At 35.1% G+C, this 16,370-nt stretch overlaps 2 protein-coding genes across 7 annotated transcripts in view; one reads left to right on the top strand and one right to left on the bottom strand.

Moving 5' to 3' along the window:
- The window catches only part of gigyf1a (GRB10 interacting GYF protein 1a), a 54,119-nt gene extending 48,894 nt beyond the window's left edge, over positions 1-5,225 (bottom strand). For 4 of the 6 annotated variants that reach the window (XM_056461223.1, XM_056461224.1, XM_056461227.1 and 1 more), the window contains exon 1: positions 5,002-5,225. The gene's annotated coding sequence lies outside the window, so the exon portion shown is untranslated. The remainder of the gene's footprint in view (positions 1-5,001) is intronic. The other 2 variants (XM_056461226.1, XM_056461228.1) reach the window with 1 other exon arrangement.
- Positions 5,226-8,802: 3,577 nt separating this feature from the next.
- On the top strand, positions 8,803-15,345 carry fis1 (fission, mitochondrial 1). The gene is made up of 5 exons (XM_056462777.1): positions 8,803-8,880; positions 9,443-9,575; positions 9,663-9,739; positions 13,113-13,218; positions 14,751-15,345. The coding sequence occupies exons 1-5, from the start codon at positions 8,836-8,838 to the stop codon at positions 14,849-14,851; spliced, it is 462 nt and encodes a 153-aa protein (XP_056318752.1). The 5' UTR covers positions 8,803-8,835; the 3' UTR covers positions 14,852-15,345.
- The last annotated feature ends 1,025 nt before the right edge of the window (positions 15,346-16,370 follow it).

The raw sequence follows: 16,370 nt of genomic DNA, 5'->3' as shown, positions 1-16,370 counted from the left end.
TTATCGTATGTTTGACTTTTATAATGGCCAATATTGATTATTAAAACTGATATTTAGCAAAAGAGACAAGGTATGTTTCATATTTTTAATGAGAATGAAAAGAGGCAGTTATGTTATGGTCTCCGTTTTGTTATAAATATGTATACAGTGGTCATATAAATATAAAACTACATGACACCTTAACATTTCTGGTGTCAATGAAAATAGGCAGTTCCTTATATCATGTTTTCATTTTATTGTTAAGAAAGAGAAACAACGTAGCCTGCAGGGTGATGTAAATGAATATTTACTAGACGTGTCCTTGGGACCGGAGTTTGTTTTCCATATCAAAATTGAGAAGTCTGAACATTGAGGGAAAAACTCCAATCAGGTAGCGCGACTGTCTGCAGCCACGCCTCCGTTTTCCACCATCCACACTGACACGAAGCAGCAGCCATTTAAAAACCAAAACGGCCTCTTCAGCGTTTACAAAATGCTTAGTTTTCAAGGATGGAAAAGTCTGAGGTAGTGTGGAGTTACAGCGTAACTGTAGCAAAACACATGTGTTTTCAAACTAAAATGTATTAGTGTAAACGGGGCCTGAGTTTGACACCCCTGGACTAGAGCAAATGCGACTGGCCGACCGGATGTGAAGTATTCCAGATCCATGTGCGCAAGATAAGAATTATTAGTGGGTTTTAATTAAATATATATAATTTTTTTTTATTAAAAGTATTTTTACACGCCATCTCCACATTCCCTCCAAAAGTTTTAGCGGTCTATGTCACAGCGAGAATCAGCTTCTCTCCTATGGTGCACGAAAAAACAGAAAATTCTCTGAGACTTCCACATGGGAGCGTATTCCAACAGTCATGTCGGGATGTCGTGTGCAGTGGAAAGGCGGCTTGAGAGATGATACAATAAAACAGAGGAGAGTTTTTAAAAGGCCTGTCACATTAATCAACTTATCGCACAATAGCGAAATTATATTCATATCGCAATATTTATCGTAGCAAAACAAAAATATTGCATTGTCAGATTTTTTTTTTATCATGCAGAGTAACTTTTCCCCGTATTAAAAAGTGTTTAGTATGCAGTCTTTTACCTTTGTCTATTTGTCAATATTCTAACATTTCTTTGCTTCAAACCAACGTTTGAAATGCTATGATTGTCCTTATAGCTGGTTTGTTTGCTTCATGGCTCAAATAATTTAAAAAACATCAAAAAAGACAATTAATCGAAAAAAAAAAAAAAAAAACACATCCAGAAACCAGCGCTGGTCAAAAAAAGTTGGCAAACACTAACGCACTCTATTCCGGATGGACAAACCAGGTCCTGCCCTTCGTTTTATCCTGTTCAAGAAGCCATTTCACTCAGATATACATCACAATAGGGAAGAAAAGACTATTGCAACTTCCGTTTCACACCGACTTTGAGAAACATGACCACAAAGAAACCAAAATAGACTGTGTCTTAGGAAACACACTGTATTATCTTACTCTCAGAGATTGTTCTTTCGTGGCAAAGTTCACTTAAGGTTTGCCAAAAAAACACTACATTTTGGAAAGGGCAAACGTGCATGTTTTTGCAGCTTGATATAGGCATAAACCTTTCTAGATTATTGACATCTGCGCTGCACAACTACAAGAGTTATTGCAAGCAGGAAAACAGGAGTTGGAAATGAAACATCCCTGGGGTTTAATCAAAAGCACCCACAGATGTCATAGCAACAGAGATATCCAAGCAACAGAACAAACCACTGAGAATAAATAGTATTCACTGGGGGAGTTTGGCTCTTAAAGTACTACATGAGAATGTATGTCAACTCAGAAACAACTGAAGACACCTGTAACTCCAACCACAATTAGGAACACATTAGTATGCTTCAGAGAGCTCATGATTCATCATAAGACAATGTCAACAATTGGCAAACGGTTTAACTCTGAAGGGATGTTTAAGCTTAGATTTCAGAAACATATTTTCTAATGTCATTACCAGGCCATCTGTAACAGGGTTTCACGTGCTGATAACATACAATAATCAATGTTATGAAAACGTTTCACTTATAAGGCTGTTTATATCAATTTTATGTGCTTCAGTTCATTTTTTTTTCAGTCTTGAATCAAGAATGGTCAAATTCAAAATACAAAGCCACGTCTAATGAATACAATTTACATTACCAGTAGTACTGGGCCAATAAATTGTATTATATTGAATCGCCATAAAATTTATGTCAATAACAATAAACTTTTTTACTCATTACTAAAGAACCAATTCCACAGCAGAAATGTGCAACAATGGGAATCTAAAAGTGTGTTGATATCGAATTTTCGGCCACCAAGATGTAGAGATTCGAGATGTATTGAATTTTCGGCCCCCAAATATTAAAAATGTTGTGCTATTTAATGGAGCCTCTAATTTTTGTAGCTTCGGTCATAGTTGAGGTATTTTTTTAAATCTGGAAGCATTAACAACTTTTATTGAAATATATGTCATTATCATTCAATATGGAATAGAATTATCGAGATTGGATTTTTGCCATATCGCTAAGCCCTAAATACCAGTCAACTTATATCCCTTTTTAAAAATTTTGACAGTAATCTGCTATATAATAAAACTTTCTGCTGAAAAATCCACATCACTCATTGGCCAGATGTTACTGAATGCATTTCCTATACTGCTCGCGGGGGGAAACAAACTGGCAGACAAAAAGTGTTGCTTTTTACTACGGAGGGACGACTGCGCTGGCTGATTGGATCCCTGGTCACAGTATACTACATAATTTGTTTACATCACTTTAGACAAACTATACATTTCGAGAATGAATCACGGCTGTGGCAGGAAAACAATATTTTTAATGCATTGCAAATGGCGAAGGCACATCGCAAGTCACTTTATAAGGAGGCGTGAATCAATTTAGCTAAACTACAACATGGTCATCTTCCGGAAATATCATCAACGGTCCATCAGGTAATGTTTTTCCCCTCCCTCTCTGTTTATAATTGTTGGTAAAGCGCTGTCAACAAATATTTTTCCTCCAAATTTCTATAATGCACAGCACATTGGACTACGGCAGCTGGATTAGTCCAAAAAGGCGCAGTACTTTTTTTTTTTGGTCTGCTTTTGGTGTGCACTCGAGTGCGATTGCTACATTCACACCTGCCCAAACTAACCACACCAAGAGGGAAACATACTCCAGTGCGATTCAACTGAACTAAATAAGGTAGGTGTGAAAACACTTTAAAGGCTGATTTATACTTCTGCGTTAAGCGCACGCGTATTCTCAGGCGCAGCCTGTGTGGACACGCAGCCCTCACCGTGGTCATCACCAACGTTGAAGTGCACTTCTAAAAAAAATTAACTACACGTTGCAACGACGCTTAGCGCAAGTACTGTGATTGGTCGGTTTGGTAGCGCTGACGAGTGTGGGCGGGACCGAGAGCCGCACAAGCCCGATAGAGTGAGTGTTTACAAGTGTCGAGTCCTGTGAAGGAGCTCCAGATGGAAAGTTGTTTTGTGTTCACCTTATGATTAAATTTGTTGCACGTCCCCCGGTTGCCGCCTCAAAATGAGCGAGTTTGACCTACTTCTACATTAAGGTAGTATTCAGAAAAAAACAGCAGCGAAGAAACTCGACACAGAGGAATATAAAAACCACACTGTCAGCTAGCTTCGGAAGTGTTATTGCAGAGCAACAGAAACAGCGAGCAGAAGTATAAATGCACGACAACGCACAAGATAGGCGCCATGCGTCACGTCGATCACTTGACGCAGAAGTATTGACCTTATTCTTCAATGCGGAAGTGCGCTCATTTTTGCGATTGTTTTAGAACTTCCGATTCAGCTGTCTTTGGGAGAAATTATTAGGAATAATAAACGGCAGAAAACGGTCACACTACATACTCTACAAACAAGTGTTTGCATGACAATACAGACAAAGCAGAATAATATAATAAGAAAATATCAGTTTGCAACACCAAGCAGCAAAACGAGCTGTTTTTAACGTCTAAAAATGAATGGAGGTGAATGAGACCGGAAGTCTCGAGACAAAATGATTCAAATGGCTGCGCCCACTCGTACGCGGAGAATAAGGTGAATAAATCAAACTTAACTGTGCAAAATACCACAAAATGTTACATTTAACATTAACCTGAGACGCAATATAAAATGTTGCACGAAAGCAAACATAAACCCAATGCACATTCTTGTAGAATAAAGCTACCTGAATGTAATGTAAGAAAATTATACTGAATGCGAATAATTAACTTTCCAGAAGTTCTTGGACACAGCATTCATCCTTTCATCATTTCTCAATTACTTGCAAACACAGTTGCATCAAATTCTCGATAAAACACAAATCTGTCAGTTCTCGATTCAGTGAGTTGTTGACGAGTTTAGTTCGACTAGTGAATTGGCTCAATCGATTCTTTGAAAACATCCGACTCAAATAAACGACTCGGCTATTACTAGAGCTAATAACTACGTACCAGTAATTATTAGCCTGTTTAAACTCGCCATGTCTTTGAACTCAAAGTACGCTAAAAGGCGCATGCTTTGTCACTGGTGATATGTTGGTGTTTAACAACCATCTTGTTCAACGAAAACGGCGACCAAAGCAGGCTGGTGTCGTTTATTCGACTGATTGGTGGAATTTGGAGGGGCGTCGCGTGCACGGGGAGGGGGGAGTGTGCATGCGCGTGCACCACCAGCACACTCCCCCTGCATGTGCACGCGGCGCCCCTCCAAACTCCACTCCGCTGCTTCCCGTGGCCTTCAACCCACGGCCACAGCTGCCTTACCAAACATACAAACCCCTTCAACTTCAAACAACACCATTTATGCTGAGCGCTTATAACCGAGCGCTTATAGCACTTAAAGCTCCACATACACTGATATGCGTCTGCTGCTCGCACACACACGCTGCCCTTCCCCTCCCAAGTTTGCATCAAACTTAACGCAACACCCATCTGCCATTAAAGCTTCAGACATTGAAGGAGAGACAGCACACACACAGTTGCTGACCGTCTTTCTGGAGCTGTCGATGCGGTTGTACTGTCCAGTCGCCCCGTCGAACTCTACGATCTTCACTTTGGATGCATGTGCAGCTGTCGGTGTTCTGTGCTCCTCCTCGAGAATCGTGTTCCGTTTGGACTGTTTTTAGCGCTCTATCTCCCTCTCCAATGGTCGTTGCGTGTTGATGTCTAGTACGCTCTTGTTGTTTGTGTTTTAGGGAAGATGGCCGTCCTACTCGGTCATACCACGTGATCAGAGTGTCGAGTTTCTTTCAGAGGGGCGTGAAGAGAGCGACGCCTAGCGGAAGCTTGACACGACTACTGCACATGCACTTATACAAAATAAAAGCCATTTTGTGGAAGGAAACAATGAAGGAATACTCATACTAACATGGCCTAATGATAAGAGGAAATCTTTATTTTTTTAATAACTGGTTCAGTAATCGAGTGATATTAGTGAACCAGTTATTTGACAGAAATGGTATTTTTTTACTTATTCTGATTTTACTGTAAAACAGGCTACTCTGCCGATATCTAAAAAAATATTTAATATTGTTTGTAAGGCCATCTCCTCTGAGATTTGAATTGCTTTTTAGAAATAATAATATTTCATTGATTTCTGTATGTTCCCCTAGTCCTGATTCTACTGCTGTTGGATCCATTTGTTTCTCAACTAAAAAAATCCAATCATAAAATCAGGTCTTTATTTTTAGACCTTGTCATCTCAAATCCTTCTTATATTTCTTATTGAAGCAACCCTTTTGATTTTATTAATGGTTGTATGTTTGGTAACTCCCCCAGAATTTTTTAAAAATTAAGTTAAATAAATATCTTTTAAAATTATTCATGAGTTTTATCCAGTCAAACAATTTTTGCAAAAATGACATTGACGTGTCTTGCTCTTTCTGTGAGACTTCTTCTGAGTCTGTTGCTCACTTGTTTTGGGAATGTCCCTTTGTTAAATCTTTCTGGTCTGGTGTGAATTCTCTATATGTCCAAAAGGTTCGTGGTGATTGTTGATTTGGGGTTTTATATTAAAGAAAAACAATTCCTTAATTCAACTTTTTGTATTAACCTAATTTTATTTATTGGAAAGTTTTTTATACACGAATGTAAATATACTCAATGTAAGCCATTTTCTTTAACGAGAATTGGAAATGAACTTAAAAACCATCACGGAGTCTTGTAACAAGAAAGCATTTAAAACTTATAAAATGTGCTTTATTTAATATTCTGCATTAATTAGTTTTATTTTTTCTTGTGCCCTCATTTATTTATTTATTTATTTATTTATTTATAAAAAAATCAGTTTCTTTTTCCTTCTCATTGTCTTTCTTTTGCTTTACCTTTATTATATTTCATAAAAATTGTTTCATTTCTCGTTGCAAAAAAAGTAATAGTTGTATTGCTTGTACTTATCTTCTATCCGTTTGTATATCTATTTGTTGTAATTGCCTGTTGTTATTGCAATAAAAACTAAAAAAATAAAAAACATTGCCTAATAGTAATAATTAACAGTATTAATCGTGTAGAACGGAGTTCCTTCACATCTGGTCATAAAATAAACGCTAACACTTTACAATAACAGTACATGGATAATGATGTGTTAATATGTAAACTAAGCATTATTTTATTATGGACTACTGATGATGAGTTATTGTATGCACTAATCATGGACTAACTTTAACTATATGTGTCACGTGAGTTCATGTGTGAACAGGCTACGTTAAAAAAACTTGTTAGTACATGCTGGTTTGTTAATTAATGCATTATTTACCACATTGGTTTATGCTTAATTTAACCATCATGATGATATGTTAATGTGTAATTATATCATGGCTTTACTTGGAGGGGTACATCATCATTAACCCTTTCTAAACTACTTATGAACTCCTTATGCACATCTATTTAGTGAGTTTACATAGATTTTTACATTAAATGTCGCCTACGCTATTGTTGTCTATTGGAAGGAATGCGTCAATAGAGCCGCCATTTTAGTTCAGGGTAGCGCTCCTTTGAAATGAATGTGGGACCAAGGTGCAGTGGAGGACTGGCCATCTTCGGCCATAGATATGTCAGGGTCCGTACGATATCTAGTGTATATCTATGGTGTGCTTACACTGAGTAGCAATAGAAAAGTGTTTTGTCAACATCAACAAGAACAGTTTAAACACAAGAGTTCATAGTTAATGGTGATGTGCCCCTCCAAGTAAAGTCATGACATAATTGTACACAGCTCATGAGTTCATGTTGGTTACATTTAGCTTAAACTTAAATGTTAATTAATAGATTAATTAACAACATGTACTAACAAGTAATTAAAGTAGCCGTTATTCACACATGAGTTCACCTGTGAAAAATGGCTACTTTTAAAGTTAAAGTAGCGCACGACTTAACTCATCATTTATTCATAGTTAAAGTAATGTTTAGTTTACGTATTAATACATCATTATTCATGTGCTGTTATTGTAAAGTGTTACCAAATAAACGTATACGTTTCATGATATCAGTCTTCTGGTCTTATTTTTTATGAAACTGCAAACACGCGTTCATTACATTGTGTATTGTTTTACATTCTATGATAGAAATTATATATTTAACAGTTTGGGTGATTACGTATATATTTCTGAATCCATTTCAAGACATTTAAAGTGAACTGAAATAAACTATATAATAATACCTACATATTACTATGATATTACTAGTAATAGTAAAATATCTGTATGTTTATGTATGTTTTAAAATAAAATGTTTACTAATTTAAATATAAAATGTTAATGTTTCATTCATTTGAACTAACGTCAATTAAAAACAGCGAGATGGATAACTGCCTCACTACTAATAGAGTGTCTTGCTTGAGGAATTTAGTTAAAGGATAGTGCAATACTCGTCTGTAATACCTACACTGGTTGATTTGTTTATTGATAATTATTAATTTCTGGATATTAAATGTAACAAAAAGGTCTTAAGATCACTACTGACAAAATAATATTTTCCTCTTCCTGTTAAAAGACAATTTTATCTTAGAAATTTTCTAAAGCGGACACTACTGAAGATAGAAAACGATACCAGCATTTCCCTTGTTACCTAAAATGAAAGAAGTACATTTCAAAACAATTAATGACATTCATCCATGTAATGAATTTCTTAGAATAAGATTTAATTTAGACAGTAATGCTTGTATTTTCTGCTTAAAGGATATTGAATCTCAGGAACATCTTTTTTATATATAGTTGATCTATTGTCAAATCTTTTTGGGACAGATTGTATCAGTGGTTGATGACAAAAAAAATGTACCTGCGCTTGAATATCACATTGTGATTATTTTTATAAAAACAAAGAAATTTAATTTCTGTGTACTAATTTGTTGATTGTAGCAAAATTGTATATTCACAAATGTAAATTTATTAAAGTTTCTCCTTCTTTCAAAGCATTTAAAAATGATTTCAACATTTTATATAAATCCATAAAACAGGTAAAAACAAAAGGTGCCTCAAAGCTCTCTAAACTTTTGTTAGCTTATATGGACTGACCCCCTGAATGTAATGTATTTTCTTTTGTATTATTTAAGGTTTATTATTATTATTATTATTATTATTATTATTATTATTATTATTATTATTATTAATATTATTATTATGTACGGTTTTGTTTATTATATGCTGCTTGGGTATAATGTTATATATGTTTAACAATGGAAGTTGAAAATGCCTGTTTGTTATTTGAAGGTAAAAAACAACAACAACAACAACAACAACAAAAAAAAAAAAAACGGTGTGTCGCAATCACTGACTTTTATTTTGACAACGCCCTGAACCTTCCAGTGTTTGGTTTCTCTGCGAACATGGAGGCTGTTGTGTCAGATATAGTAGCACCAGAAGATTTAAAGGTATTTTAAAGCATTTTAATCAGTCGTTTCACTGCTGTGAATCAAAAATGACTTAGATGTCGTCTTGATGAAACTATATTTATAAACTTGATGTTTCATATAGTGTAATCACCGTTGTCGGGTTTATATCAAGGCATTCGACTGACGCACGTCTACTGTACTCCCCCAAAACAAAAATAATGGACATTACATATGATTTCACTCATGTATCTTTAACTCATTGTGTTATTTTGACGATCTTTATTGACGAACAGTAAACGTACTGATATAATATCCAACATTACGGGTTTTTGAGATATCTAATACACTTTTTTTAGTTTATGTTTGTATAATAACGTTATATACTCCATAGTATTGAAATGACTCCTGTCGTGTCAAATACATAATTTTATTTTCTTTAAAATTGAAGAAAAAGTGTGACTAATCAATTTCCTGTAAAAGTTAGTCTACGTTTGTCTGCCAGGGGGAGCACATGATCCTGACATCATCATCATCATCATCATCATCATCCTACTGGTCAAATGGAGTGATTAGATCCACTGACATGACTTTTATTTTGCAGAAGTTTGAAAAGAAGTATAACGCAGAGCTGGTGAAAGGACCCGTTTCCAGAGACACTACTTTTGAATATGCCTGGTGTTTGATCAGAAGCAAATACACAAATGACATTGTAAAAGGCATTCAGCTTTTGGAAGGTCCGTGATTCAGCTTGTTTTGATTTTGGTTTGTTACTGCCTCCTTCTTCGTGTTTGAGAATTCACTCAAATGTTTTCTTTCACCAGAACTAGTTCACTCAAGCAAAAAAGATGACCAGAGAGATTTTCTCTTCTACCTTGCTGTTGCAAATTACAGACTTAAGGTGGGTGATGAATCCTGAAACCATACTTGGATTAATATTGTCACTGCTAATATATTTATCAGTTTTACTTAATTTGCCAAAACACTAAAACCAGACTTTTGATTTAAAATTTTAAAGACCATAACGCCATTTTTGAGAAAGCACACCCAATCCATTAAACTATGAACACAAGTGCCCTGCTTTGAAACATGATTCAGAATTGAGGTAAAATTGGTTTTATATTCCCACATTCAGTCTTTTTATCTTCATAAAAATATTCTTTGCGAAGTCTAAATAGGGAAATTATATTAGTAGCTAGGGTTGTCACGATACCATAAATTTAGGCCAGGATACTATACCAGCTAAAGTATCACGATACCAAGTATAGCGGCTTTTGACGCACATCACTTCACCTCAAATGTTATTTGTTTGTTTTTTTTTTGGTTATTTTATAGATAACTGACCAACAAAAAATACATTAAAATTAAGATACAAATTATACCAAACAAAATTCGTTAAAAGAAGAGATTTTTTTTGGAAAATTAAAAAGTTCTTGTTTTCTTAGTATTTCTTGTTGCTATTTTCATTTTTTCTCATCTATTGTATTTTTTTTGTCTTGTCTGTTAAGAGGCCAAAGTAATTACAAATTTCCCTTTAGTGAGTTGTTCTTTTCAAGAGATTGTCGCAGTCATTGTAGCTAAATCATATACACAGGAAGAGAAATAAACTGATTCAGATGTGTGTTTGAAGCATCAGAAAACGTTCAGTAGAGTGTTACAATTACAATAAAATAAAGTAGTCTGATTGATTATTTGCTGGCACAAATAAGTAAGCATTTTAGGGATTTTTCTACATGCCATTTACTATTGTAGAACCGTTAATGACGATACTACCGTTTACAAACTACAGAGGCACAGCCAGTAGTTTGGAGCCATAGTATCGCAGTGCTACCAATGTACCGGTAAACCATGCAACCCTATTAGTAGCCAATGACCATTAAAGTATAACTTTGTTCGCAACTGAGTTTGACACTTGTGGGCAGTTCACCCAGAAGTGAAAATTTTACCATGGCTGCGTACCACTCCGCTTTTACAAACTCACTCGCAAATTTCCCATCCCTTGTTCCCTTGGGAGAATCCCGCCACCCTTTTTAAAGTGCATTCCATTTCATCAAGTGAACAAGGAAAGCTTACATGGACACACCTCCTTCGATTTTGACCAAGGGAATAGGTCGGCTTCATATGTCCACTCCAGCACTTATATATCCCAGCATGCAATGCGATTGTGACATCACAACAGTGTAGTTCCAAAGTGCTCAATTTATTTAAACCCATTCAGATGTTCTGCCAGTAGTGGACACTTGTGTAATGTATTCAATGGCATTCATCCAAGGGAATGAGACGGAGGGATGTTAATGGGTGAAGGGCATAAAGTTTTGCTGGAATGCAGCCCATAAATTACTCTCCTCTTATTTCTTAACTTTTTCCAAACCAGTTTGAGTAAACACAAAATAAGATATTCTGAAGAATCTCGAAAACCTTTAACCTTTGACATCCATAGAAGGAAAAACTAATGGTGAAAGAATTTTCATTGAATGAACTTTTAGCACAGTTTGATCTAAGTTAGCATACAATTACAGAAGTAGAAACACTAGGAGTCAAAACATTTTCACACACCAACCAGAAACTTCAGTGGATCGAAAACTGAATTAATTCAGTTTTAAAAAAAAAGGGGGATCCATAGAAATGGAGAGAAAAGTGTTGAGGACTCCAGAGAGAAGGAGGCAGAGGACTAGTGGAGGAAGAAATGAAGAAAGAGGACTGGTAGTCTCCAATGAAATTGTGTATGACAATATATATCAAATGGACAGAATAAAAAAGTCCATTTCATTATGCTCTATCGTCTATATCATGGTCTTACAAAATAGATTGTTTATGGTTGTATTTTTCAGACTTTATATGAGCACAATATTACACCTCTTTACAGCGATGCAGACAGAAACATAAATAACAGCATTGTGGGAAAGTTGCAATCTTGAAAGTACAGTGTAGTACAGGAGGAATTTGTTCTGCTAATGCAGTTTAACGGCAAATACAGTGCTTATCATATATATCTACACCCCTCACAAATCTATCTTTTAAATTCAGATTTTTAATAGGAAGCTATACAATAACATATTTGTGCATATACATTTGATTAGTCAGTATTGAAGCCAAATCTGGAGCTAATCTAACAAAATAACTTATGATAACGGTCCAAAAACTAGTACACCCAAATGTATATGTCATAGAAAAATATTAAATACAAATTTAAAAATTAAAATCAAGAGACGCAAAAAAATTTAAGATAATTGTATTATCTTTCAATTTCTCAGTTATGCGAAGCACTGTAACTGTGTTTTTATCATGCTTTATAAATATTTTCTAAACTATAGTGAAAAAAACTGATCAAATCAGAATTGTTAAAGATCCCAGAATAATTTCTGCTTTGACTATCTATATTTACACAACTAACTAGTTTAATTATTTAATACATTGGATAATAGTGGTTTGTTCTGTAGCTAATTGAAACAAAAAATATTCCAGCCAAACTAAAGAAAACAAAACATTTTCCAGGAAAAAAAAAAAAATAGGAGATACTGTGAAAATTTATTTGAGAGAATTAAAATTTCACACAAGGGCTAATAATTTTGTCGTCAACTTTATCTACTCAAAATGTTTCACTGTACTGCTGCAACAAAAGAAAGTCAAATTGCTTCAAGAACTGCCTCCATATAATACAAAATATCTGTATGTATTATAGTTATAGTAATCTGTCCACTAGCAATTTTAAATTGATTGTTTTGTACACTGTAAAATGTAAAAATGCTGGGTTCCACACAATTCATTCACATCGCTTAATTAATTAATAACAAGTAAGTTGATAAAACAAAAAACAATTAGGTTGTCCCAAAAAATCTCATGAATTGTGTTGTTTTAAATAAGTAATTTTAATAAGCAGCAAAAAATCTTTTTTGAGTGCAGTTTTGAGTAGAAACTGAAAAGCAGTTTTTTTTTAAATAAGGCTGTGTCAAAGCTACATTATTTCATGAAAAACCTAGCAGCAAATATTGAAATGTAACCATTTTAAGTAACTGTTTTCAAACCCTGTGATTGCAGACCTGAATTTTCATCAGCCATTACACCAAGTTTCACATAATCCTTTAGAAATGAGTTCCAAAATACAGAGACACAAGAATAAGGAAGATATCCACAAATCTTTCTTTTCATTGGCCTCCAGAAACAGTGTTTTAAAGCACATTGATTATTTCTTCATTTATTATTTGTTCAAATAGAATCCTTCTTCTTTCGTTTGACTGACTTGTCCAATCCCAAATCAATTCTTCTTCTCTCAGGAGTATGAGAGAGCACTGAAGTATATTCGCACGCTTCTGAAGAATGAACCGGACAACAAACAGGCCCTGGAGCTAGAAAAACTCATAAAAGACGCACTAAAAAAAGGTGAGACTCAACTGCATCTGAACATCAAATCTGAAACCTTTTTGGTTAGGATTCGAGTTAAACATTTATTCAGCAAGGACTGCATTTTATTTAAAAAGCATCTTATCGTAGGAATGTGTTTGCACAAGCCCTGCAATTCACCTGCATTACATTGAAAGATACACTACTAGTTTGATTAATGAATTATATTTGAGACTATATAGACCTTCCTGTTGAGACTATATAGATTAAATGCCTATATAAGTTGAACTGACATATAGAACACAATAACTGTAGACACTTTCTTAAACATAGAATAAGCATTGATTTCATGTTTAATAGACGAGGAGAAGCCCTTTGCGTAAATGGCACATTAATGTACATTCACGGGCCACTATATTAGGTACACTTGTCCAACTGCTTGTTAATGCAAATTTCTAATCAGCCAATCACATAGCAGCAACTCAATGCATTTAGGCATGTAGACATGGTTGAGATGATCTGCTGCAGTTCAAACCGAGCATCAGAATGGGGAAGAAAGGGGATTTAAGTGACCTTGAACATGACATGGTTATTGGTGCCAGACGGGCTGGTCTGAGTATTTCAGAAACTGCTGATCTACTGGGATTTTCAAGCACAACCATCTCTAGGGTTTACAGAGAATGGGTAGAAAAAGAGAAAATATCCAGTGAGTGGCAGTTCTGTGGGCGAAAATGCCTAATAGAAAGGCAACAGAAACTCAAATAACCACTCTTTACAACCGAGCTATGCAGAAGAGCATCTCTGAATGCACAACACATCCAACCTTGAGGCAGATGGGCTACAGCATTGGAAGACCACACCGGGTGCCATTCCTGTCAGCTAAGAACAGGAAACAGAGGCTACAGTTAGCACAGGCTCACCAAAATTGAACAATAGAAGATTGAAAAAACGTTTCCTGGTCTGATGAGTCTCGATTTCTGCTGTAATATTCAGTTCAGGCTGGAGGTGGTGGTGTAATGGTGTGGGAGATATTTTCTTGGCACACTTTGGGCCTATTAGTACCAATTGAGCATCATGTCAATGCCACAGCCTGCCTGAGTAGTTGCTGACCATGTCTATCCCTTTATGACCACAGTGTACCCATCTTCTGATGGCGTGAATCATCTCAAACTGGTTTCTTGAATATGACAATGAGTTCACTGTACTCAAATGGCCTCCACATTCACCAGATCTAAATCCAATAGAGCACCTTTAGGATGTGGTGGAACGGGAGATTTACATCTTGGATGTGCAGCCGACAAATCTGCAGCGACTGCGTGATGCTACCATGTCAATATGGTCCAAAATCTCTGAGGAATATTTCCAGTATCTTAATTAATCTATGCCATGAAGGATTAGGGCAGTTCGGAAGCCAAAAGCTGCACCTAATAAAGTGGCCGTGAATGTAGACTAACTATAGATATTGATATGCATGTAAACATACTCTTAAATACAAGTGGTAATGCCAAAGGAAATATTGAATTAATCTTAGCAGAGTCAAAACAAATGATGGTTTTCTCATTCTGTTTCAGATGGTTTAGTCGGCATGGCGATTGTCGGTGGTATTGGATTAGGTGTGGCCGGATTGGCTGGTCTTATTGGTTTGGCTGTGTCTAAAGGTGCAAAGTCCTAAAAAGAAGTTCTTGTGACACATACTTTGATTCCTTCCCTCTCCAGACTTAATGATTTCATATAATCATAAAAACACGAGGAGGCCTGCCGCTTTTTTATTTTTATTATTATTATTTTGGACTTTCATTAAATAGTAATCATATTTTACCTTCATTGTGCTTTATGATTCACCAGCTCTTTTTGGTGTGTGTGTGTGGATATATTGGGTTAAAATTAAGTCAAATACTACATTTTGTTTTGTTTTTCATCTAAAATGTTAATTTGTTGAATAATCTTTTTTAAAAATAAGAAATTCAATTGCCAAGGGTTTGCAGTACTGGATGAAATGTATTGTAATAGCATGCATTTCTTTCTTTGTTTGTTTGTTTGTTTACTTTTTGAAATGACTTATATAAATATATATATTAATGTATTTAAACTACAGGTAATCAATATGAAAGATTTTTGATAAACTGTAATACCTCACCATTAAAACGTGTGCATACTGAACTAACATTTAGATGTCTGCTGCACATTACTGAGTTGTTTTGATTTAAAAGCGTGATCATGACCGAGGGTCAAGCTGGTAACATATTTTCTTGGAAGTCATCGCAGTCAGCAAAGTGTTTATCACCGGTTTACATGCACTTTTTAGTGTTTCACCTGTGACTTTTGGTAATATCTGCTCATGGATTTCATACTGGAATACACTGAACAAAATGATTCATTGGACTTACTCAATTTTTTAAGGTAAGTGGTTGCAAACCATTTATATTTGCTGAATTTAAACAAACAAATTAAGTTGAACATTACTAAATTTAATTTGTTTGTTTAAATTCCGCTCATATAAATAGTTTGCAAGCACTTACCTTAAAAAAAAACAAATAAATAAGTGCATTGAATCATTTTTTTCAATGTACCCACAAAGAAAAAAGCTGCGTTTTCTGTGCAGGGAAGAAAAAAATGGTATCAAACACAAAATTCAGCAGAACAATTATTGTAAAGCTTCACTTTATTTTACCATTACCATTACCCAACACTTCTTGCTTAATAAACTACTAATTAGCTGTTTATTAATAGTTAATAAGGTAGAAGTTTTGGAAAGGATTAGGGATGCAGAATAAAATCAAACTCTATAACTACTGATGAACATTTAATACTATAATAAATAGGTAATAAATTAATAGCATGAATGGGAATCTAAGCTAAAGTGTCACCATGTTTTTCGTAATCGGTAAGAAGGCAACATATTTAGGAATCACGGTAAGAAAGTAAAAAAAAACAACCTGAAACTGCTGGTTAAAAAGTCACTCAAAAGTCAATGTCCTTCGTGCATCATTAGCTCAGAGGATCTCAGATGCAAGAGTATCTCCAACGTTGATTCAAGTCGCCAGTTATCAGGCCTTGAAAGTAACAAATTTCCTGTGAAACATGTTTATTTAAGATAATGACTGATAAAGGCATTCGGTTTAATGTTAGTTCCAATTAGTTCTTCCCACATTATTCATGTCAGGGACTTACGCACATGTTAACCCCTCTTG

The sequence above is a fragment of the Danio aesculapii genome, chromosome 7 (genome assembly GCF_903798145.1).
Source record: "Danio aesculapii chromosome 7, fDanAes4.1, whole genome shotgun sequence".
In the NCBI taxonomy this organism is placed as follows: Eukaryota; Metazoa; Chordata; class Actinopteri; order Cypriniformes; family Danionidae; genus Danio; species Danio aesculapii.
Note: the sequence above shows the minus strand (reverse complement) of the source record. Positions and strands in the feature narration are given on the sequence as shown.

Excerpts from the sequence above, each read along its gene's own strand:
- fis1 (XM_056462777.1), top strand. The coding sequence starts at position 8,836 with ATGGAGGCTGTTGTGTCAGATATAGTAGCACCAGAAGATTTAAAG. Across the intron at positions 8,881-9,442 it reads TAGCACCAGAAGATTTAAAG|AAGTTTGAAAAGAAGTATAA; the intron begins GTATTTTAAAGC and ends TTTATTTTGCAG. Across the intron at positions 13,219-14,750 it reads AAAAGACGCACTAAAAAAAG|ATGGTTTAGTCGGCATGGCG; the intron begins GTGAGACTCAAC and ends ATTCTGTTTCAG.